The sequence below is a fragment of the Oryx dammah genome, unplaced genomic scaffold (assembly GCF_014754425.2).
Source record: "Oryx dammah isolate SB20612 unplaced genomic scaffold, SCBI_Odam_1.1 HiC_scaffold_8, whole genome shotgun sequence".
Classification (NCBI taxonomy): Eukaryota; Metazoa; Chordata; class Mammalia; order Artiodactyla; family Bovidae; genus Oryx; species Oryx dammah.
Genome location: NW_024070192.1, coordinates 19,811,689 through 19,836,332, shown reverse-complemented (window position 1 = coordinate 19,836,332; position 24,644 = coordinate 19,811,689). Strand labels below are relative to the sequence as shown.

Sequence of the window (24,644 nt, the reverse complement as noted above, 5' to 3'; positions counted from 1 at the left end):
ACCAAGCTGATACTAGTTAGGATTGTGTTCAGCTGTATGTAACTAAAAACCCAAATGATAGGGGTATACTTTTCTCATGTAACATGAAGCCCAGCTTCACACTGTCATCAGCGTCCTAAGATCACTTTGTATTTGTTTAAATATCCTTGAGCACTTGGCTTTTTGTCTTTACAGATGATCACCACAACTCACAACGTTTCATCCATATTCTAGGCAGGAAGAAGAAAGTGCAAGGAGGAAGGGGAAGGACTTACATATGGAGGAAAACAATTTTCCCAGAAATCCTCATCAGACTTTGCTAATTATTCATTGGCCAAAATTATGGTGTAATCTAGCTGCAAGGGAGTTTGGGAAATGTGGTGGTGGTGGTTGTTTTTTTTCCGACTGATCTGCTACCGCCCTGAACAAAATTGGGATTTTTGTTAATAAGGAAATAGAGCGGAATGCTTTGTGTCTATCACATAGTATGCTTGTCTTGCTCCTCACTTTAAGGGTAATCTTTTAGATTTTTTATAGTTTAAATAGGATGTTTATTCTTAATTTTTTGGGAAAATTCTATTAGATTACACAGATTCCTTTCCATTTCTGGTTTTTCTGAGGTTGTCACAAATGGTTGTGGAATTTTACTGAATGCCTTTTGTTTATTGAGATTACCATTAAAGATTATTTTTCTCCTTTAAATCTGTTAATTTGGTGAATTACATAGGCACTTTTTTCCCTACTAGTTTTTTTAACAGCTTTACTGAGATACAATCCACATACCATACAATTTGTCCATTTCAAGTGTACAGTTCGATGATTTTTATTATATTCACAGAATTGTACAATGGTCACCACACTCAATCTTGGAACATTTTCGTTACGCCAAGAAGAAACCCTGTACCCATTAAGAGTCCCTCCCCATTTCCTCCCAGCCCCACTCCCCACCTCCAGCCCTTGGCAACCACCAATCTTCATTGCTGTTTCTGTGGGTTTGCCTCTGGACATTTCATGTGAGTGGAATCATATAATATGTGGTCTTTTGTGTCTGGCTTCTTTCACTTACTATAAAAGTTCAACTGTATTGTATCTTGTATGTGTTCTTTTCTTTCTTTTTTGTATCTTTTTTTAACTATGAACATATGCAGAATATTAAAATATGTGGTTTTAGTATAAGTAATTCTTACTTATCTTCTGTACAAAAGATATCGCCCTGGGTTTTAGAGAGACAATTAAGACATGTTTCATTGCTTGACTTGTTCAAAGTCTTCTGTGGCTTCTCTGCCCTCATTCATTTTTTTATCTTTGACATACTTCTAGTCTATTCTTCAGGCCCTTACTCTCCAACACTTAGGATCATAATGACAACTTACATTTTTCAAATAGATGCCATGTTGAACATTTTGCATTATTATTGCAGGCATTCCTCACAGCAACCTAAGAAGTAGAAGTATCAGTACTTCACTCCTTTTATGGCTGAATATTTTCCATTGAATGTATATACTACCTTTTTGTTTATTTATTCACTAGTTGATGAACATATTTGAGTTGTTTTCTCTTCTTGGTTGTTGTGAATAACATTGCTGTATAAACATTTATGTACAAGTAGGTTTAAGTTCCCATTTTCACTTCTTTTGGGTATATACTTAGGGGTATATTTTGGGTATATACTTAGGAGTATAGACCTGGAGTTGCTGGGTCATTGGTAATTCTAACACTTTGAAGAACCTCTACACTGCTTTCCACAGCAGCCATACCACTTTACATTTCTACCAGCAATGTATGAGAGTTCCAGTTCCTTCACATCTTCACCAGTATATATATACACATATTTATTATAGCCATCCTAATGGGTTTGAAGTGATATCTCACAGTGATTTTGATTTGCATTTCCTTGGTGGCAAATGATGTGGAGCTTTCTCCACATGCTTCTTGGTGTTGTTCAGTTGCTAAGTCATGTCCAACTCTTTGCGACCCCATGGACTATAGCACACCAGGCTCCCCTGTTGTTCACTGTCTCCTACAGTTTGCTCAAATTCATATCCATTGAGTCAGTGATGCTCTCTAACCATCTCATCCTCTACCACCCCCTCTCCTTTTGCCTTTAATCTTTCCCAGCATCAGGATCTTTTCCAGTGAGTTAGCTTTTCACATCAGGAGAAGAAAATGGCAACCCACTCCAATATTCTTGCCTGGAGAATCCCAGGGACAAAGGAGCCTGGTGCGCTGCCATCTGTGGGGTCACACAGAGTTGGACACAACTGAAGCGACTTAGCAGCAGCTTTTCACTTCAGGTGGCCAAATTATTGGAGCTTCAGCTTCAGCTTCAGCATCAGTCCTTTCCATGAATATTCAGGGTTGATTTCCTTTAGGATTGACTGGTTGGATCTCCTTGCAATCCAAGGGACTCTCAAGAGTCTTCTCCAGCCCCACAGTTCAAAAGCATCAGTTCTTTGACGTTCAGCTTTCTTTGTGGTCCAACTCTCACATCCATACGTGACTACTGGAAAAAACCATATCTTTGACTATATGGGCCTTGTCAGCAGAGTGATGTCTTTGCTTTTTAATATGCTGTCTAGATTTGTCATAACTTTCCTTCCAAGGAGCAAGCATCTTTTGGCTGCAGTGAATTGGTAGCCCAGGAAAATAAAATCTGTCACCACTTCCACTTTTTCCCCTTCTATTTGCCATAAAGTGATGGGACTGGGTGCCATTATCTTAGTTGTTTATTTTTAATTGGAAGATAATTGTTTTACAATATTGTTAGTTTCTGCCATATATCAACATGAATTAGCCATAGGTATACCCATGGCTGATCTTAGCATTTTTATTGTTGAATTTTAAGCCAGTTTGTCTTCCCTGGTGGCTCAGATGGTAAAGCATCTGCCTGCAATGTGGGAGACCCAGGTTTCATCCCTGGGTTGGGAAGATCCCCTGGAGAAGGAAATGGCAATCCACTCCAGTACTCTTGCCTGGAAAATTCCATGGACCAAGGAGCCTGGTAGGCTACCGTCCATGGGGTTGCAAAGAGTTGGACACAACTGAGCGACTTCACTTTCACTTTCACTTTTAAGCCAGTTTACAGGCCATTTGTACAGACTTTTTTAAAAAGCATAAAATTATCCTTGCAAGCCTGAGAAACTTGGTCATGAGGTGTACTTCAAAAGAATTTTATGGTTCAGTGTCTTAATAATTTTATTAGGATTTTTTTCATTTATGTTTACAAGTGATATTGACCTGTAATTGTCCATTCTGAAACGATTCTTATTTTTGTATTAAGATTATATTGGCCAGTCTCACTTATTAGTTGAGAAGTGTTCCCTTTCATTTTTTTCCTTATTGGAATAATTTTTCTAAGCTTTAGGCATTTCTAGTGTTTGAAAGAGCCCATGTTTAAACCTTCTAGGCCTGGTATTTTTAGATGGGTATATTTTAACTGTTGAAATTTCTATCTTTAGTGGACTTTTAAAATTCTCATGTTTATTTATGCCATCTCTTAGTCTTATAAAAATTTGGTCTATTTTGTCTTTTCATATAACCCGCTTTTAAGAAAAAAAGATAACAAAATGATTAAGAGGAAGAAAAGAAAATTTCAGCTTTTGATTTGGGGGAATCTTCTCTGGACTTTGTTTTGTTCTGGAACTTTCAACCATTTCTGCTCTTTGTTATTTTCTATGTCCTATTACCTTTTTTTTAAAACTTCTTTAATAATTAACACATTATTTTTTAGTCTTTCCTATTTGTTTTTAAGTCTGTAAAGTTCTTTTTAAATATCGCTTTAACTGCATCCTACAGAGTTTGACCTTTACCATTTTCACTGTCATCCCATTCTAACTATTTTAAGATTTTCAGAGGCTTTCATGGTATTCTAGTGATTAAGACTCTCCTCTCTCGGGCCTGGGTTCGACCCCTAGTTGAGAAACTCAGATTCTGCAAGCCATGCACCCACCCATATTTAGAATTTCCAAATATGTTCAGCTGTATTTTTTATATGGATTTCTGACTTAATTACATGGTAATCAAAGAACATTTTATGGTACCAGTTCTATACTGAGACTTGCTGAATGACCTATTTTGTGATTAGCTTTTATAAATGAACTTTTAAAACATTTATTATTTTTAAAATTTATTTGGCTGCCTCAGATCTTAGTTGCTGTACACAAGATCTTTTGCTGCTGTGCTTGGGCCCCAAGGCATGTGGGAGTTAAGTTCCCTGACCGGAGGTTAAGTCCCCTGCATTGCAAGGCAGATTCTTAACCATTGGACTACCAGGGAAGTCCCTATAAATGAGCTCTTAAAGAGAAAACTATTGGATGCAGTGATAGAAGATGTGTGTGTGTGTGTGTGTGTGTGTGTTAGATTAAGCTGTTGTTCAGATTTTCTTCATCCCTTATATTTGGTGAACTTGATATATCGATGGTTTTAAAATTATAATAAATTTCCCACTACGTGGACAGGTTTGTCAGTATCTCCTTGTAGGTCTGTTAGTGTTTGTTTGAAATATTTTGAAGACACCTTGCCCAGATGTTTCAGGAGTTCTTACCGAAACAGGCTGTGGTGTGGCTGCAGTTGACCTTGACTCCTGATTATGAAACCAGTAAATTTAACCATGAGCCTTGTGGCTACCTTCATTTCAGAATGTCTTGTTTATTGAAATGGAAATTTCTGAATGAGAGGTCAAGGTACTGCCTGCTCGGTGAGAAAAAAAACAAACTCAAAACCCAAATATTTTATTAGGGACACACGAGTTTGGAATTGTTCTTTTCCTGAGAATTGTTCTGATTATCATCATGTAGTGATTCTCTCAATCTCTAACAATGCTTTTTACATAGATTCCATCTAACATTAATATGATACATAATACCAATAATTTCCTTATTAGTCTCTCTGTTACCAGTCTTTCTCTCTCTTACAGTTCATTCTTCACATACAATATTCTTCAAAACAGTAAACCTTTAAAAAAAAAAAAAGTAAAAATCAGATCATTTGATTCCATATTGTTGCCCAGAGGACAAAATCTTCCATATCCTGCTCCTTGCATTCCCTCATCTTCATCTGTAGAAAATGTCCCCCATTCTCTGAGAATATGATTGATTTATGTCTCTGAGTCACTTGTCATGGTCTTTCTGCTTCCATTCTGCTTCTGCTTGCTGAACTCTGCCTCATTGCCAGCTCAGGTGTTACCTTTGTGCATTTTTTCTCTTCATCCCCCACGACAGAATCAGTTATTCCTTGTGTGTGTGTCTGTTTCCCCCACTCCTTTTTTTTGCCCTCATTTTTTTTATGGAGGTAAAATTTTATATTCAATGAAATGCATAGATCTTAGGAGTACAAGTTGATGATTTTGGTAAATGTATACACCTTTATAACCATCACCCCAATCAAGATACAGAATATTTCCAGCAGCCCAGAAAGTTATCTCGTGCCCACTTCTGGTCAGTCCGTACCCACCATAGGTAACCACTGTTTTGATTTCTACCATCATAGATTAGTGAGATTAGTGTTGCCTGTTCTTGAACTTCATGTAAATGAATGATACAGTACAGACTCTTTTTCTTTTTTATTACCCAGACTCTTATGTCCAACTTCTTTCACTCATTCAACTTCATGTTCTTGAGAATTAATCTCATTTTATATATTTCTATAGTTGATTATCTTTTATTCCATGATATGAACATATCACAGTGCTTTTATCCAGTCTCCTGTTGATGGATATTTGGATCACTGCTAGTTTGGGGCTATTGTGAATAAAGCTGCTGTAAACATTCTTTTTTCCTTTGGCTATACTGCACAGCATGTGGGACCTGAGTTCCCTGACTAGGAATCGAACCCATGCCCCTTGCTACAGTGGAAGCATGGCATCTTAATCACTGGACTGCCAGCGAAGTCTTTATGAAGATTCTTGAACAAGTTTCTGTGAACATGTCTTCATTCTCCTTAAGCAGGTGCCTAGTGGTAGAATGTTCAGTCATGAGGTAGGTAGATGAATGTTTATAGGAAACTGCCAACATTTTGCTTACTCTTTAATAATATTTTTTACAAAAGTTGTATTGATTGGTTTCTGTCTGTCTCTTCTGTAGGGCTGATAGCTCTTCAAAACTGGGACATATCTTACTCTTTGTATTTATACCAGTGCCTAATACAGTGTCTGGCGCATATTTGGTACTCCATAAATGTTGAGTAGCTATTAGTTCTTTATTTGTATTACTTTTATGGAACTTATCACAGTCAATCTTATGGGTTGTATTCATCTTTCTTCCCTGTTAGGTTGTAAGCTTCTTAATGAGTAGGAATTTGTTTTATTCTTGTTTGTATTTCCCAGAATATCTTGTGGCATTGTTTTGAAAATTACTTGTGATGGGTGGATGATTGAATAAACAAGCCTGTCACCTAGAAGGTAAAGACCCTGGGCAGAAAACTAAGAGAAGTTTGCTTTCTCTCTCTACTGATTGGGAAGAAGGAGAGAAGGAAAACCAGGCAAAGCTTCTATTATATCCATTGCCCAAATTTGGGAGGTGGTTGTGCTCACTGAGCCTTTTGGCCTGAGATGAACATTTGGTACTAGTGTGTTTTGTTATATTTGCCTCTATTCCAGTGATAAGCTTGCAGCAGTGAGAGAAGAGTTTTTACGTTTCCTTGGACTGGTCCTAAAGCGGGTTGTGTGGATCAGTAGAAAGTTTTTTAATAGCATTGTATTATCTAATACTTTGGCCACCTGATGCAAAGAGCTGACTCATTTGAAAAGACCTGATGCTGGGAAAGATTGAATGCAGGAGGAGAAGGGGATGACAGAGGATGAGATGGTTGGATGGCATCACCGACTCAGTGGACATGAGTTTGAGTAGACTCTGGGAGTTGGTGATGGACAGGGAGGCCTGGCGTGCTGTGGTCCATGGGGTCGTGAAGAGTTGGACATGACTGAGCGACTGAACTGAACTGACACATTGACATAGAATTAGGTTTTCACTTCACAGGATGTGTTACTTATGAAAGAGAGGAAATGGATACAGTAGTTGAATATTTGGTATTCTGTTCTTATTTTGCAGTTAAATCCAGATGTGAACGTTTTCCAGAGGAAATTTGTGAATGAAGTTAGAAGATGTGAAGAAATGGACCGAAAGCTTCGTATGTGCATTTTGGTCTTGTCTGACGTTCGTCTAGTGACCCCTTTGTCTTAAATTAGAGTCCTCTTCATAAAGGAAGAAAATACTATGAAAGGAAAAGGAGAGAGGAAAAATCTTGCAGTCTAATAATGTGAAGATGAATTTCTTGTGCACAAATAGATGTGTGGTATTTGGGTTCCGTGGTGCTTAATAGAAACTTTGAGATGACAAGGCTGCAAGCTGAAAATACTGTTTTTTTTTTTTTGTTGTGTTTTTTTTTTAATGAGAAGAGTTTTATGGCAGTGCTACACTGTAGAATTCTGAGAGATAGGACCTAGAACACCATCAATTTTAGATGGCAGCATAGCCAGCTTTAAATTGTCTATTTATGCAGGAATAACCTAACCTTTATTGAGGTACTATTGAGAGTTAGGGTGTTCATACACTATTTTGTTCATTCCTCACAGCATTCCTTCAAGATGGGTATCAGTTTCCTTATTTAAGTAAATGAGGAAGCTAAAGATCAGAGAGGTTAAGTGATGTGCCCAGGAATATAAGTGGCCACGATGGAATCAGTGTTTGAATCCAGGCTGTCTGCCTCCAAAACCCAAGATCTTGCTGCTATATGATGCTGACTTTCAGTTAGGTGAATTTAGTCTCTCTGCTGAAAAACAAGTCAGTAGTTATCACCTGAAAACACACTTTTCTCCTGTGTTTTGGGGCCTTTTCTGTGCTTTGTTTCTTGTTTTGTTTAACTCAGAACTGACCTATTTTCAAATTTAACGAAACCCTTGTAGATTGGAGTTGTGTCACTAGTGTGCTGAGTGTCAAATATTCTACTGAGTAACACTCTACTGTAGCTCTCCCCAGCACCAATTTCTGTGACCAGAGCCATCATACAGGATTGAGAGCTGACACAGATGAGAACCAGTGTTAAGATCAGAAGAGGAAAAGAAGACAATAGTGGACTGATAAGCCTCTTTGCAGGAACTGTGCTTTAGAGAATGTGGGGCAGGAGAAAGGGGAGTGTGAAGAAAAAAGGATTTACGAGTTCTGCTTTTATATGAAAAGTGTCTTTCTTAGAATGAAGCTCTTCTTAGCCAGGTTTGGGATCTTATTATTTTTTTCCTCAGATATTGGCAGTTCCAGACATGTGGAGCTAGACATGAATGTTTTGATTCTGTTGTTCTAGGATTTGTTGAGAAAGAGATAAGGAAAGCTAACATCCCAATTATGGACACTGGTGAAAACCCAGAGGTGCCCTTCCCCAGGGACATGATTGACTTAGAGGTAAATAATTCTTCTGAGGAAGCCAGATAAGTTTCTTTATATTTAAGGGCAGAAATTACTTTCCTAAGTAGATGGAAAGTAGAATAATTATTGCCGTCCTTTTCTTTTGATTGCAAGTTTCTTGTGGATGGGATTAAAATGAATTTCCTTTTTTATGGTATAAAAATCACTATGGTATTAATATCTCCAATACTGTCACATGCCACTAATGTTAATTGGCTTGTTGAAAATTTATTGCATTAATGTTAATTTATCTAGTAATTTATTAATAATCTCATAAACTGAATCTCATAAAATCTCGATAGACTTTTCAATCATTATTTTATCTAAAGTCTGCTGAGGGATTTAACCAAGTGTATAACAGAATCTATAGACAAAAAGAGGCTATTTTAAGCCAAAAAAACCTTTATAAAGAAAACCACCCTGGTAAAAACACAGTACAGTCATCCCTCAATAACCAGGGAACATTGGTTCCAGCCCTTCCTTCGATATCAAAATCTGCTGGTGTTCAAGACCCTTGTATAAAACGGCTGTAGTATTTGCACATACCCTAGGCTCATCCTCCCATGTACTCTAAATCCTCTCTGGATTACTTACAATACGTAATACAATGTAAATACTATGTTAATCATTGTAAATACAATGTAGATCACAGGTAAAATAGTTCCTAGTGAGCAACAGATTCAAGTTTTGCTTTTTGGAACTTTCTGGAAAATGTTCCTCCCCAAATATTTTACTATGGTTAACTAACCATAACTATGATTAACTAAACAATCTGTGGATATGGAACCAAAGAATACACAGGGTCAGATGTATTGCTGGGTAGATATGAAGATACCTTTGAATATTCAGCGTGGCCAGCATTCTGTAGGATGGATTATTTCATCTGTCTTTTAGAGCAAGCATTTTGACCTTAGTGTGAGTTAATAGTTCGGTTGGTTTTTTGTTTTGTTTTGTTTTTCTATAGGCTAATTTTGAGAAGATTGAAAATGAACTGAAGGAAATCAACACAAACCAGGAAGCTCTGAAGAGAAATTTCCTGGAACTAACTGAATTAAAATTTATACTTCGCAAAACTCAACAGTTTTTTGATGAGGTCAGACTACTGTTTCTTTTAGTATTTAAGCAGCGGATATTACACCAGCACTAATGGGCCATGTTTTTATTCCAATAATTATTTTAATTTGCTAGTTTGGGAACAATACCATTTCTGCACCCTGTTTTAGTTGAAGAAATGTCAGATTCTGTTCCATTTTCCATGCAGTACACAGCCAGCCATGGTTTTGTATATTTTTGCATTTTCAGCAGTTTTTCATCTCAAGATGAGGAAAGGAACCCTAAAGTAGTTGTGTAAACATAGATGAAATTTTACATATGAAGGTAAGTGTATGCTTGAAGTTGAAGCAACAGGAAAAAGTTATACATGAAATTGAAACAAAAATTTAATCTCCAAACCTTTTGTCATTAAATTTTAACTTATATCCTCTATGGTTGCTTGTCAACCTTTGAGCATAGTTTTAAGTACTCCAGATGGCAAGCACACTTAATTTGAGAGCTATTTTTTATGTTGTATGGAAAATTGGTAGGATGCTTGTTTGAAATTCCTGGATTTTCCTCTAAACTCAACTTCAGTACCTTGTAGGGGCAAAATGTTAATAATAAGTTCCTGGGTTAAAAATGTAGGTGACTCAGTTGCCAGGGGACAGCTTGCTGAAGTGACCCCACCACAAGGATTTGGAACAAGGCTCTCAAAAGGCTTCCTTCTCCCAATTAAAGCTGGGGAGAAGTCTTAGCTTTCAGTGTGGACATGCTTTTTCTGATGGCCTAAAATATAGGTAACTCTTCTATTTTATAGGTGTCTTTGCCACCCGATTAGCAACATCATACACTTCATAGATTGTCCCAGTCACTATTCAGTATGCCTTCCCATAAGTTCTTTTTAAAAAAACAATTTCAGCCACGCCTTGCAGCATGTTCCCCGACCAAAGATCAAATCCATGCCTCCTGCTCTGGAAGCACTGCACAGATTCTTAACCACTGGACCACCAGGGAGACCACCCCATTAAGTTCTTTATTTCCTTTGCTCAACAACAAAAATTAGCAAAGCTTTTTAAAAAACAAAAGGCCTGCTTTAGTTAGTATCTGGTAAGTCCTCAGTTTCGCTTTTAATTTCTATGTTTTGAAGAAAAAATAACTCTCCCTAGTTCTCTAGCCTGGAGCAGGGGTTTGCCAACCAGCAACGTCAGCCTCACCTGGGAACTTGTCAGAATGCCGGTTCTCAGTCCTCACTCCAGACTTACTGAATCAGAAACCCTGAGGGTGGGGCCCAGCGGTCCATTTTCACAAGGTGATTCTGAAGCATGCTAGTGTGAGAACCACACGGGGCTGGAGAAAGTCAGCTGAAGACATGATACATTCCTCAGTAACTGAAGATCTGACTCAGAGAAACCATGCTAATTAAGATCTACTGAGCCAGGGAAAGGGGGGAAAGCTCCTAGGAATTAAATTGCCTGGTCCTGAGAATCAGGATCAGGCTACGTATCAGAGAGGGTGTGAATATTCAGTTTGCTCACTGAGTTGAGAATTTTGAGACTGACGGTAACTTCTTTCACCAATCCCCGATATCATCACATTAAAGGATGTGGGACGGTGTAATTAACTCTTTCCAGGTGTTTCAGGTCTTTTGCAACAGGCATGGTCACTTACGTCAAGTGGTTTTTGATGAACAAATAATCTGGAATTCTAGTATACTCACTGCCTAAACATCATTATTATTTAATAATAATATTATTAAATGATAATATATTTAATAATAAGACAGCATTATTATTGTTGGATCATTTGAAGAGCACTTGCTCTTTGTGAGGCATCAGCTGGGTGACATGGTCTCTGTGTTCAAGGGCTACAAGGGCTATATCACTTAGTCATGTCTGGAAACATCCACGAACACAGTGACTCCCTAGGCTCACAGATGGTGTGCTTTTTATTCGTGTCCAAGCTGCTGCCCACAGATCCAAAGTAAACCTGGCCTCAAGATCAAAGCTCAGTTACTTTTATCATTATTGGGTACTTAGTTCTTTTACCCTCTCCCTGCTTTTTCCCCCCTTTTGATATACCCTTTAGTTTACTGCTGGGATATTGATAAGATATATGAGAATGTTTTTCATATTCTCCTGAGTTTTAAGGATTGGGATAGACTTCCTAGTCTAGTTCATTCTGGGAGAAATTCTGAAAAAAGACTGACAAATGGACTCCCTTAAGGAAAACAGTTTTTTTAACTTTATTTTATAATACAAAAAAAAAAAAAAAAAAACAATAATAGTAAAAACAAAATAAGCAGAATCACTTGGAAAGATGGTATAAGATTTTAAAATGGTAACTATGGGTTTAGGAATTTTCTTTGTGGTTAATAGGTGTAAACATGAAATGCCCATTTTGAGAAGTCAGGCATGACCTTCACACCCTGCCCATTTTGCATCGTTTCCCCCTTCCTACTCATGCAAAGCATTTTTTTGAGCATGAGGCCTTGGCTGTGAGAGGCTCCTCTGCTGCTGTCGTCATCAGTCCCTCTATTTCCAGTGCCAGGAACCCCTCCTTTTCCCTCCTAGTGCACAGTCAGCATCTTGTCCACTCTCGCCATTAGCCCATAGCCTCAGCCAGGTCCCTTTCAATAGCCCCTGCCCTGCTGAGGCCAGACAGCAGTCTCAGGTGTCACTGCCAGAACAGGAGACAGAGCCTCACAGAGTTAAGCACATCTGCACCTGCGGGTGCATGCCTCACATGATGCAAAAGATCAGGAGACTTGGGACCTCAGGTCTCAGAAATGTAGACTTTTCATGAGCCTTTCTTCCATGCCTGAGATTATAATGTTTGCCAATGGCCTGAAACACTACCTATTTTAAACCCTTCTTTTGAATATAATTTGGTGAATATGATCAGTAATGTACAATAATGAGTTAGCAGAAAATGACTAAATCAAAAATGATTTGCTGCATCTCCAGGCATAGGGGTTATGATTGGCCAGGTGTGGAGAAGGGGAGAGGTAAACACGTATTGAATAGTCTTACGATTTGTGATGATTACAAATTCAACTTAGCCATTTCTTATCCAGAGCATTTTAAATGACTTGTTAATGATTATCCTTTTCTCAGTCTTCTTGCTTATGAAGAACTGTAAGAGCTGGAGAGATTTCTCTGCATCTTTTACCATAAGCACCATAACATATGAGAGCATAAAGAAGACTGGAAAAGTAATGGTTAATGGCATGCAGAGCCCTGCCTTCCTTTCCTTCTGAGTTTTCCATCCATCTGCTTTCTTTACTTTTCTTTCCCATCTGCCATCTCCTTTGGGGCTTGTGTGAATACCTCGGGTGATGAAATGTAATTTCTTTCTCATGTCAATGGAAAGAAAAGTGTTTGCTCTTGGTCATGTAGCTTGAACTAGATGTGCTGCTTATACTAAAGTGTAGAAATAAAACTATTGAAGTTGTGCTACTTCCTCTTTCAAGGCATGGTTTTAGTATTCTGACTGGGGGAACGGGTAAACCAGAGGGCATAGCAAGTAATGTAGAAGAACTTTGGTAGTACTTTTATGAGAGAACCCAGATTAGGATTGAGATACTTGATGACATGGTTTTAGATATTGCTTTAAAGGCCCTCAGTTAGTGGTTCTGGACAGTTTCTCATCAGGCACAATTATTTCATTTGCAGGATTCTTAAGTTTGAAATGGTGTAATTATTAATTAGAATTTTATTGTAAATTTGTATTTGATTTTAATTCTGCCTTTTTTTTTTTTTTTTCATTTTCCCGGAGAGTCTAGATGGCGCCTCCTCCTCTAAAGGAGCACTGTTTGCTTTTCTATCAGTTCTCCCCTTTAGGGCACATATTTGCACTGAGCTTTATCTTTATGGTTTACTTAAACCAGGCATTGTGAACCATGCAGCAGAGCAGACAGGAGGCTTGTGAGTTTCACTGGGTTTTGCTAAGGGACATCCTAAGAGCAAGATGAAATGCTGTAGTTACTCTGGATCCTCAAAGCAAGTTGCTTGTGGTTTGTAGTCAGCGGATTTGATTTTAAGCGGAAACAAGAGCTGCGCACTTGAGAACAAGTAGTAACCCATGCCCTCATTATCTCATCTTCAGTTCAGTTCAGAAAGTTTCCCAAATCTCATGGTGGTATTTCTCTGCACTTCTGGTGTGCCCACTGCCTATCCTTCCTTTTTTTAAAAAAGAAATTTTTTTCTTTTTTCTTTTGGTCGTTGAGAATTGATCCTGCTTCTAGAATTTACTTCCCGAACAATTGCTTTCACTTGTTTAGACTTTCAGACTTACCTAGTTTATACTCAGCTCCCCACCCCAACCCTGTGACTTTATATTTATAGTTCTGTGACTATCAAGAAGACATTTTTTTTTTATAGCAGGGTTGGTAAGAGTAGAATCAAATTGAAATTTGGAGTGAAGATGATGAGAAAAATTCTCCTGACTTTGTTTTTATTTAGTTCTACTTTTGAAAAGGAAGATTCCTCTGGCTCACTTCTAGTCTTTGGTCAAACAGGTAGGCCATGGATATTGAAGCTGGGGAGAAGAGGCAGTGGAGCAGTCATTTAGCCTTCATTTCTTAGGGCAGCTCCTTCTTCCTGGTGAGAGGAAACAAGGCGAGATGATTGTGGGGAGAGAGGCTGAGAGGAAACGGGGCAAGAAGTATCGTGTAGAGAAAGGCTGAGAAATGTAGGTCTGCATCTGAGAAGGTCCCGCTCCTCCTCCATTTTATTGTATAAACTGTCGTGGTGGAAATCATTTTAAATCTCAGCAGTCCATCTAGTCCACATGTTCTGAACTGGCTTATTTGTTACTTCTTCACTTGACTTAGATTGTTGACGTAAGCTATGCTGTCAAGAATCCTTAAGCTGTAAAGCCCACAGGAACTTTTTACTATTCCTGGATTCCTGGTTAGAAACTAGGACATGCAGGTATGTTTTCACTTTTCCTTCACTTTATTGATGCAGTGAAGGCCCATGCCTGCCCAACTATTGTGCTTCTTACCTTTTTGGACAAAGAATACTCTTTAAGTCCCACGGTTTGGGGCTTTTTTTTTTTTTTTAAATAATGGGTGTGCTGAAAGCCCTCATGTTTTGACTTGTTAAGGGCATGGAAAACCTAAACATCTGGAGACACCCCTTCTATCTTTCTTCTGTTCAGAACAGTGACAGCTCCTTGCTTTCTTCCTGGGAAAGAGAGTCTCCATCTTTTACATTCTTACACAGGGAAAATTCTAATTTGTAGCTGCCTGGAAATTTGGTATTGAATGTATCTGCTGAGCTGCCTTGTTTTTGCTCAAAAGGAAGAAATACTTCAGCTTTTATGCACATGCAAAAATATTTTTGGTACTTTCATGGCTTATTCAGGAAAACATAAGAGAAAAAATGGTTTCCACCAAGTCACAGGTTTATACAGCTGTCACTGTCATTTAACGTTTTTTTCTTTATTCCTTATTTCTAAAACCATTTCCCCAGATGCTTTACTGGGGTAGTTCTGCTTCCTTTACCTCTTGTTTCTTTTCTTTGTTTCTTCCCCTGTCCTTCTTGTCTTCTTTTTGTGGGTATGTCTTCTCTTTTGGTGGTTTTCTTTTTTTCATCTTTATTTTCTGAACTTATCTCCTGGTTCCTCGTTCCCTGCATGCCACTAACTATTTTCATTAGATATTAATTGATTTGTGAATTCAGGCTGAATTGCATCATCAGCAGATGGCGGATCCAGACCTGTTGGAAGAGTCCTCGTCCCTCTTGGAGCCAAGCGAGATGGGGAGAGGCACGCCCTTAAGACTTGGGTAAGTACCGCTTCGACCCTCTGCACTCCGCGGTGTCAGGTCCATTTTTGCTGTTCAGAATAGCGGTCAGGCTGGGGATTCACTGGCTGCCAGGATTCCCTCTCTTCTGAGCCTGTTGCAAGGTGTTGCTGACTTACCTTGGGTTCAGTTCCTAAGTCGTTCTGTCAACCCTCTGCTGTGTCCAGGAATCAGACTTCGGCAGTTATTTTGGCATAGCAATGCCCAGCCTCCTGACTGACGTCTTTCCCCTCCCCTGCTCTTCACTTTCCTCCCATCCTGTGGCGTGGAACCGTTCCCAGTCTGGCTCTTCTTCCCACAGCTTCGTGGCTGGTGTGATTAACCGGGAGCGCATCCCTACTTTTGAGCGCATGCTTTGGCGGGTGTGCCGGGGGAATGTGTTCCTGCGGCAGGCTGAAATCGAGAACCCCCTGGAGGATCCTGTGACTGTAAGACAAGGGAATTGCGTCTGGTGGAGTAGGTCTGGTACAAGGAACTCAGAGCAGTAACATACCATGTGCCACCTGAACCTGACCCTCCCAAGAGGAGCCCTTACATTTACTCCGTTTGGATCTGTGAATTTGAGGGACTCCTCTTTTCCTCTTCACCTCCATCGTATGTGTACATACAGTGTATACATGATGTGTGGGATCTTAGTTCCCCTACCAGGGATCAAACCCAGGCTATAGCAGTGAAAGTGCCGAGTCCTAATCTCTGAGCTGCCAGGGAATTCCCTCCAGTTATTTCAGCTTTATGTGTTTTCCGGTACTTATCTGGGACCAAAAGAACATTAACTCTTTAATGAAAATTAAAGCAAGACATCTGGTTCCAAGTTTGGTAACATCCATGTGTACAAGGAGGAGAGATTTCCTAAACTGTGATCTTCATAAGTTGATGAAACTTTAATTGATAGTTTTTTGTCTACTTGTTTGTTGGGAATTTTAGGAACTTAGTTTCAAGATTTATGTTGTGCAAAATAGGATGATATTCCCCACCCAGTGCTTTAGAAAGCAGGAATAACTTAACATCTTGGCATTTGACATAACAGGACAGAGTTCTTAGCATAAACCTACATTTATATGGTGAGTCCATTCAGAGACGACAAGCAAAGATGAGTAACTGTTCTGCAAGAAATTTACTTCACTTTGCTATTAGTGTTATTTAGAAGCCTGGAGTTGGTTATTATGTTCTCAGTTATTTTTTTGGTGTCTTAAATTAGTATTCTTTTTTTTTTAAACCTAAGAAGAGAGGTTGAATTATGAGGCTTCTCAGAGTAGCTGGGTCCTTCAGCTAGAAGTAAATGGATCATGTCCTCCGGACCGAGTTAGGAGGGTGGTGACACTTAGGTTACGGTGAGTCTCCTGGAGTACCAGTTTTGTAGTCTTACTGAAGGCTGTCCTTGGGTCATGGAAACACCATAATCAGCAGTTACACCTCATGTGGAGCTATTCTCAGGGATATTCAGCCAGGTTCCTGGGCAACAGAAGCATTATTTTTTATCAACAAGTGGAGTAAAGGGAGGGTCTGGCTCTCTCTAACAAAGCAGCTGCACAAAGAATGTGCTCCAGTTAATTCCTGGAGAACTTAGGAATTTAAGACCCATAAGCCTTACTTACTCCTTCCCTCCTGTTCCCTCTTTATCCTCCAAAGTTTTGTTTGTTTTCCTGTTATAAAAGCTCTTTAGGAACTGGAGAAAATACAGGGCACCAGAGACAGTCCTGGCTAACACCCACTATAGAGTCTTTTTCTGATCTTTCCTACTAACCTTTGCCTCAGGCCTCAGGTATACACTTGGTATTTGGATAGATTGCCTTCCTCCCTGCCCCCTGAGGTCTAATTCAGCATGAATCATGAGACTGTGCATCAACATTTCTCCCCAGCTGCTCAGCTCCTTGTAGTTAGTCCCCTTTATCTGGAGTTTCTGAGCATGCGAGCAGGCAGGAATGACTTCCTTTCCTCTTCTCTGTACTTGAGTCATTTAGGCAATATAAGAATTATTCAGTTTGAATAGTTGAATTGGTAAATAGGGCTAAATTCTACTAAGAAGAGAATCATCTTTGCATCTGTGTCAAGCTCTTCATTGAGTTTAAAAACAAGTATGGAAAGATTTTTGTAAATCTTGAGCTTAAGAGATGGATTGAAGATAATGGTTAAAGTGCATGGTTGCCAGACCCTTAAAGGATTCCAGTTGTTTCTATGTCACCAAGAAAGATGATTTCTGGGTTATAAGTTTTCTGGGTTCTAAGTCTGAATTCTTGGTTTTTGGTTTGGGGCCTAGGGAGACTACGTGCACAAGTCTGTGTTCATCATTTTCTTCCAAGGCGATCAGCTGAAAAACAGAGTCAAGAAAATCTGTGAAGGGTAAGAGAAACATGCCTCCCCCCAGGGTGTAGCCAGGCCACCTGTTAAGCCTGTAGAATAGTGAGACACAAGCCCTGTAAGTCCACCTTAACATGGGGAATATATTTTTTAATAATGTTAAGGTTATCTTAAACCATCAGAAATGGCCTAAGTTTATTTTTTTTTACAGACCGTCAAAATCACAATTTCCTTTTCTTGGGAAAAGTAATTAGGACTCATGGTTTATAAATTCTACATTGTTTTGGGACAATGGGTTTGCATACCTAGCAGTGTACCATAGGCACTGTGCCCTTAAACTTTTCTGAAATTCTGCCCATGAGATCCTTTCTCCATGCCATTTTTCTCCAGCACTTTATAATGTGGTTTGTAATAACTGCTTCTTTCTTTTTTAATCTAAGGGAATTTAATAGTTACAGAGAATGCCAAGACAGTTCAAATGTTGCTTGCTGCTCTACTGTAGGCCCCTTCCCATAAATAATTATTATTGATTAGTGCATCAGTCTGAACTAACCCTGTTTTGGTCCTTCCAGTATGTTGGGATTATGTTCTGAGATTACTTAAACTGGCTCTGTGAAGCAATGTCGGTGTTCCTTAGGCTGTGTCTGCACATTCCAGGTTCCGGGCTTCACTCTATCCCTGTCCTGAGACGCCGCAGGAGAGAAAGGAGATGGCTTCTGGAGTTAATACCAGGATTGATGATCTCCAAATGGTACACAGAGACCTCAAGGGAGTTTGTGAAATACTGCTATAGAAGACCTTACTTCTTCCTTGAAGCACTAACAGTTTATTAGGCACTTAAGCAGCTCAGGATATGTTTGTTTTTTTTGTGTGTGTACTATTTTTAAGTCATTACGTGAAACTCTTCCCCATCCCCCACAGGGAATGACTTAAAAATGGCATGAATTATCTTCAAATGAGACAGAGACGCTATGTACCTGAAATCATTGTTGCTTAGAATATTCAGTTCCCCAGCTCATGAGTCTGAGATACATTTATAATGAATGAAGTATGAATAATGAAGTATGCTTAGTTAAGAAAAAATCAAATAATATAGAAGTACATATCAAATCAATTCTGCCTCTCACAAACGTGCTCTACCTCCAGAGGCATCTACTCTTAGTAGCTTGGTGTGTATCCTCCTGGTCACCTTGAATCTGAACCATACAGTCTAGCCAGAGTCCTGGTGTAACTCTTGTACCCAGGAAGGAACTTTTACCCAGTTGCAGTGTGTGTAGTTTGCACACATGATGGCTGTCACAGGGTTCTAAAGAGGGAGTCATGATTTATACATACATGGAAGGAAAAGGGTGCCCAGTGGGAGTTTGGTTCCCTGTTGAAACAATGTAATGATTGCCACCTTGAAACATTAAGAAACATGTTTGACATGTTGAAACATTTCAAGCCCTCTTGTGTATGACCCACCACTTGACCTGCTGCTGGCTCCTGTTAGCTGCACTTATCAGTTTAACCAAGGGAAGAGAGTTTTCTTCAAACTGCTGATGGGTGATGAGCCATGTTAGTACATTCTGGCTTCTAGGACTGTTCTACCCCCTCCTTATGAGTAGGCTTGCAGTAGACTGTGAAGAACATGTGCAGTAGCCTTTATAAATGGCTAGAATTTGACTTTTACAGCACCAAACTGTATGAAGTAAAATTTTAATGAAATAATTTTTTGAAGTAAAATTTTTAAAGGGATTGAATACCAAGGATTGAGATGTAGGGGTTGGGGCAAGTTTATTAGCATCCTTCCAGAAGTTTAAATAGTCATTGTGAAGTCAACAACCAGGAGAGAAAGTGGAGAAGGCAATGGCAACCCACTCCAGTACTCTTGCCTGGGAAATCCCATGGACGGAGGAGCCTGGTAGGCTACAGTCCGTGGGGTTACGAAGAGTTGGACACAACTGAGCGAGTTCACTTTCACTTTTCACTTTGATGCACTGGAGAAGAAAATGGCAACCCACTCCAGTATTGTTGCCTGGAGAATCCCAGAGACGGGAGCCTGGTGGGCTGCCGTCTGTGGGGTCGCACAGAGTCAGACACGACTGACGTGACTTAGCAGCAGCAGGAGAGAAAGTATCCTTGTTCCTTTATTCTCAAGTGAATAGGAGTTTCCCTAGCATGCCATGGGTTTTTGTTTTTTTTTTTTTTTAAAAAAAAAACCTCTCATGGAAGTTACTTTCTACTGCCCAAGACAGTTTCTCAGGGAGCAGTCATGACTTTTTTCCTGAACTGACCTGAAGAACCAGCTATGATGGAGTACTTGTGCTAAAATGATTAATATATAGTTTTTTCCTCTTCAAAAAGATGTTGAGATTTCAGATAGATTCTTATGCACAAGTGAGTGGTGAGTTGCTTGCCTAATTTTGGCTTCTCTCCTCTCCTGCTATAGACCTGTTAAATATTTGGTGATAAACAAGACAGCAGAATGTAAAGGGTCCCTGGCCTTTCTTCCCACCTCTAGTCGAGGCAGTATTATTCCTCCGAGGTAACTATGTGCTGGTTTCCAAGGGATCGGGCTTCCTGGGGAGAAAACGAAGCCTGACAGAAAGATCAAGCCTTATCTGCTCTGTGATGACTGTGGTGTGTGGCAGTCTGGATCCTCTCCAGAGGCCACGAGTCTCCTGTCTCCTTCCCTGGCATAGAGTCTCTAAGAGGCAGATGGTGGTCAGCAGTGCCTCTTCTCCACCGCTCCTCAGTGCTGGCTGATGTTCAGGGGCGTTCTGCAGCCTGCTGTTCATAAGCAGGGATGTGACAACTCAGTCCGTTCCTGGGCCTGGGACACTGACTTCTTCAAGTTACAGGCTCCATTGCTCTTTAATGAACCAGATAAAAGCCAGTGACTGCATTGTTCAGCCATGGATTTGGTGGTAAAATTAGAAAAGCTGAAAACCATTTCCTCAGGTTTCTCTTTAGCTTGAAGCGAAGTGAATATGAACATTAGTAAGTAGAACTCTTAATTTCTTTCAATTTGGCAAAAAAAAAAAAAAAAAAAAAAATAGCTAGAGGAAGAAAAAAAAACAGATCCCCGCATCCCTTCTCAGAAAGCTGTGCCTCCTTGCCTTCATGTCCTGAAATGGAAGAAGGGCATTAGAAGGGTCGCTCTCCTGCTCCTTTCTCTCCCCAAAGGTTCTGAACCAAACAGAGGATCACCGCCAGAGGGTTCTTCAGGCTGCTGCCAAGAACATCCGTGTCTGGTTCATCAAGGTGCGGAAGATGAAGGCCATCTACCACACTTTGAACCTGTGCAACATAGATGTGACCCAGAAGTGTCTAATTGCGGAGGTCTGGTGCCCTGTCACTGACCTTGACTCCATCCAGTTTGCGCTCAGAAGGGGCACGGTGAGTCCCCCACAGCTGGCAGTGCAGCCTCCAGCCAGGAAGAGAGGTTTCCATCAGTGGTAACAGGAATCAATCACATTCTCATGGCATTTTTGTCTCAGAGTTCTTCAATTTACTCACCTTGTACTCACCTTGCATCCTGACAGAACATCTCGTGTATCCTTATTTTCAAATGTAGCAATTGTAGTTCAGAAAAGATTAAATGATTTGATCATATCCGCATGATCCTTCAGAGTTACTCACACTCAGAACATCAGTTTCCTGGTCCTTTCTCTCTGACAATTAGTCTAGGTACATAGTATAACCCTTGCAGTTCCCTTTAGTAGTTAGTTAGAGCTACTGCCCTGTCTAAGCCTCTGATCTAGGGGCCAGGAGGTACAGAGATGTAAAAAGTAGGCCCTCAAGTATATTCTGACTTGAAGAGGCTGGTGTGCAAACATACAAGACAGTCTGTGCCAAGAGCAGTTTATGTGTGTGGAGGGAAGGAAGGTGCTAGCTTGTCCAGTGAGGATGGTGGTGGCATTTATTCAGTGCTTTGAAGACTGGATAAGATGTCTGTTGGCAATAACAAGAAGTAAACTGTCTGGCCAAAGGCAAGTACAGTGTGACCACGCATGGTTGGGCCAGAACAGGAATTATAGCAGGTGAGCCAAAAGAGCAGGAGGTAAACCTGAGTCAGGGAGCCAGAAACCTGATTATGAAGGGTCATTAATACCAGATTAGTGGGTTTAAATTTTATCCTAGAGGGAGTAGAGAGACACTGGAAGTTATTTAGCAGTGAAAGGACATGATGATCACAACAGTTTTAAAAGAATAATCCAGGGACTTCCCTGACAGGTCAGTGGTTAAGATTCCACGCTTCCACTGCAGGGGGTACAGGTTGAATCCCTGGTCAGGGAACTAAGATCTCATGTCCTGCATGCTGCATGACTCAGTAAATCAATCAGTCAGTTTCAATCAATTAAATAAAAGAGTAATCCACTGATAGCATGAGGGTTGGACTGGGGAGCTGAGAGAGCCTACAAGTGGGAGGACGGTTAGGTTATTGTAAACAGTAGTAAGTGATAATGACCTGGCAGTAAGACCTGGCAATGGGAAGAGCAAATAATGATGAATTTGTGAGACATTCTGAAGGAAGTATCCGTTGATAGACTTGGTATTTAGCAATGTACAGGAGAAATACAAGGCGAAAAAATTAAAAATATTTCTGAGGTATCAGCTGGATAATTGGCAGAATAATAGTTCCATTAATGGAAGTAGAGATTCAGTAAGAGAAACTTATTGATTGGAGAAAGCTGCTAAGTTCAGTTTCAGTCACATTGAGGGGTTGGACAGAAATCCATGTGGAAATGTAAAACAGATGATGAGATCGTTCTCAAAAGAAAGGGGAAAATGCCTCTATTTGACAGGCCTGGAGTAGTTACTCTCTGCTAAGGTTTCCACTACATACAGATGCGAGAAAAATATGTCCTCGAGCTTTCTGTCTTGCTGTGGCAGCCCAGATTGAATGTGAGAATGCATGGGAAGATTTTTGCACATCACAAATAACCTTGTGAACAGTAAAAGCCTGCTTTACTCAAAAACAAAATGAAAAAAATGGGATATATGAGGTTGGAAGGGAATGAGACCTCCAAGAAAGAAAATAAGGAGTTAATAATAGAACCTTGGGGGCCTTCAGTGTTACAGGCAGGAGAGAAGGAACCAGCAGAGACAGGAAAGGCATGGCTGGTAAACAGAAGAGGAAGCTCTCCAGGGTCAGGGGCTTGCATGTAAGAGAAAAGATCTTTGGATCTGGTGATGAGCCAGCCACTTTGACCAGGCATGGTCTGCTAGACTGAGAATTAAGACTAGGTGGTAAAGAGGGAAAAGTCAGAAAATAACTTTGCTTTCTTCATAAAAGCAGGAGAGAACAATGACACTTGTAGACAGATAAGGATATCTTCAGGGAAGAAAGTACGACGTTTTCTTTGTTTATACATTTTAGACTTAATTTTTTTGTTTCACGGTAAGGATATTCTTCCCAAGACTTTGTTTACACGTGTCATCATAAATTTTATAGCTAGTTCTAGTGGGCTCAAAGTCTGGAAAGATTGAGATATAGTTTACCTGAAAGAAAATACACATATTTTATGTGTACTATTCAATGAGTTTTGACAAATATATATGCCTGTGAATCCACCACCATGATCAGAAGGGTGACCTGATTCTGATTTGTGCTTGATGTTTCCCAGGAGCACAGTGGTTCCACTGTGCCCTCCATTCTGAACAGGATGCAGACAAACCAGACTCCCCCCACCTATAACAAGACCAACAAGTTCACATATGGCTTTCAGAACATAGTGGATGCTTATGGAATTGGAACTTACCGAGAGATAAATCCAGGTAAAAAAGCTTGAATCTTTTCCCTCTGGAGATTTTATTCTGTTTGTTATTTCTTTTAATGCTTCACTTTGAATGCAATTGAACAATTGCATTGGCTCAAGACTGAAGATGCTGTTCAGGCCTCAGCTCTTGTAGAATTCCTGTGACGAGGTGCCTATCTGGATGTAAGGAGTGAGGTTTATTGCCAGGTGGAACTCTTTTAGCAGGCGATTTTATAGGAATTTTATAGGCATGAGCTCCATAGATGGGGTTCCTCTGTCCTCACGGCTATATAGTACCTGGCTTTCACTCACATACCATTTGCTGGAACTGCTTTAAGTAAAAATTTTTCCCAAGGTCATTGACATTTTAGAATAGCTTCCTGGTTCCAGGTTAGATAGAGAAAATATAGCAATTGTTGACCATTTTAAGCACAAGGCAGATTTCTCCTCTGTTCAGAGAGTTAGTGGTGAAATCGAGAGTCAGGTAATTCATGTTCAGTGGGAGTCTTCTGCAGGACCTGCTCTGCTCCAGATTCTGAACTTTCTCCCACTTAACCTGGTGGCTTTATTCAGCTGGTTGCAGTGCACAGGGGAGAAAAGTTGACCTGTCCCAGGAGCAGCATCCCAGGGGTGAGAGAGAAGGAATCAAGAGACAAACCCCCCTGGTGCCAAGTCTAGAGACAAAACCTTCATTTCCTGTGTGATTCTTTGTTGAAAATGCTGGTGGTAGCTTTGTGAGTCTGTGCATATTCTGCTGTGGACATTATTTCCTGGGAGTCCCTCTGACCAGCAGCTTGGGAATGAGTCCCTTTTATACTGATCTTAGATTATGGAGAGGGATGTGATGTGTTGGGAGCTGCGGTTTTCTGGAATTGGTCTTTTTCTCTCTTTGGTCTCTTTATAGCTCCATACACCATCATCACTTTCCCTTTCCTGTTTGCTGTGATGTTTGGTGACCTTGGCCATGGCATTTTGATGACCCTTTTTGCTGTATGGATGGTGTTAAGAGAGAGCCGGATCCTCTCCCAGAAGAATGAGAATGAGGTGATATTTTGTCTGTTTTTGATAGAAACTCTGAACCATAAGATAGTAGTATTATTTTCTTGACATATTTCTAATATTTTTCTCCTATAATCTTTGGCTGCATGCTGTTTTTGTCTCTCCGTGGGGCAACAGATTTATAATAATTTTGTACATACAGAGGGATAATTCAGTCTTTTCTCCATGATTGATGGAAATATATTTTCTTTTTACTTATTTGTTGAGGTATTATTGATTTATAATCTTACATTAGTTTCAGGTGTACATCATAGTGATTCCAAAATTTTATAGATTACACTCCACTTATAATTATTATAAAATGTTGGCTATATTCTGTGTGCTGTA

General features: G+C 39.8%; 1 protein-coding gene across 5 annotated transcripts in view; it reads left to right on the top strand.

Annotated features, from left to right (window-relative positions):
* ATP6V0A1 (ATPase H+ transporting V0 subunit a1) overlaps positions 1-24,644 on the top strand; it is a 52,992-nt gene that overhangs the window by 5,759 nt on the left and 22,589 nt on the right. For 3 of the 5 annotated variants that reach the window (XM_040245246.1, XM_040245250.1, XM_040245247.1), the window contains exons 3-12: positions 7,026-7,104; positions 8,275-8,372; positions 9,340-9,468; positions 15,095-15,198; positions 15,518-15,644; positions 17,474-17,556; positions 18,172-18,265; positions 20,683-20,895; positions 23,127-23,277; positions 24,163-24,302. In XM_040245246.1, the coding sequence (XP_040101180.1) occupies positions 7,026-7,104; positions 8,275-8,372; positions 9,340-9,468; positions 15,095-15,198; positions 15,518-15,644; positions 17,474-17,556; positions 18,172-18,265; positions 20,683-20,895; positions 23,127-23,277; positions 24,163-24,302 (1,218 nt within the window). The remainder of the gene's footprint in view (positions 1-7,025; positions 7,105-8,274; positions 8,373-9,339; positions 9,469-15,094; positions 15,199-15,517; positions 15,645-17,473; positions 17,557-18,171; positions 18,266-20,682; positions 20,896-23,126; positions 23,278-24,162; positions 24,303-24,644) is intronic. The other 2 variants (XM_040245248.1, XM_040245249.1) reach the window with 1 other exon arrangement.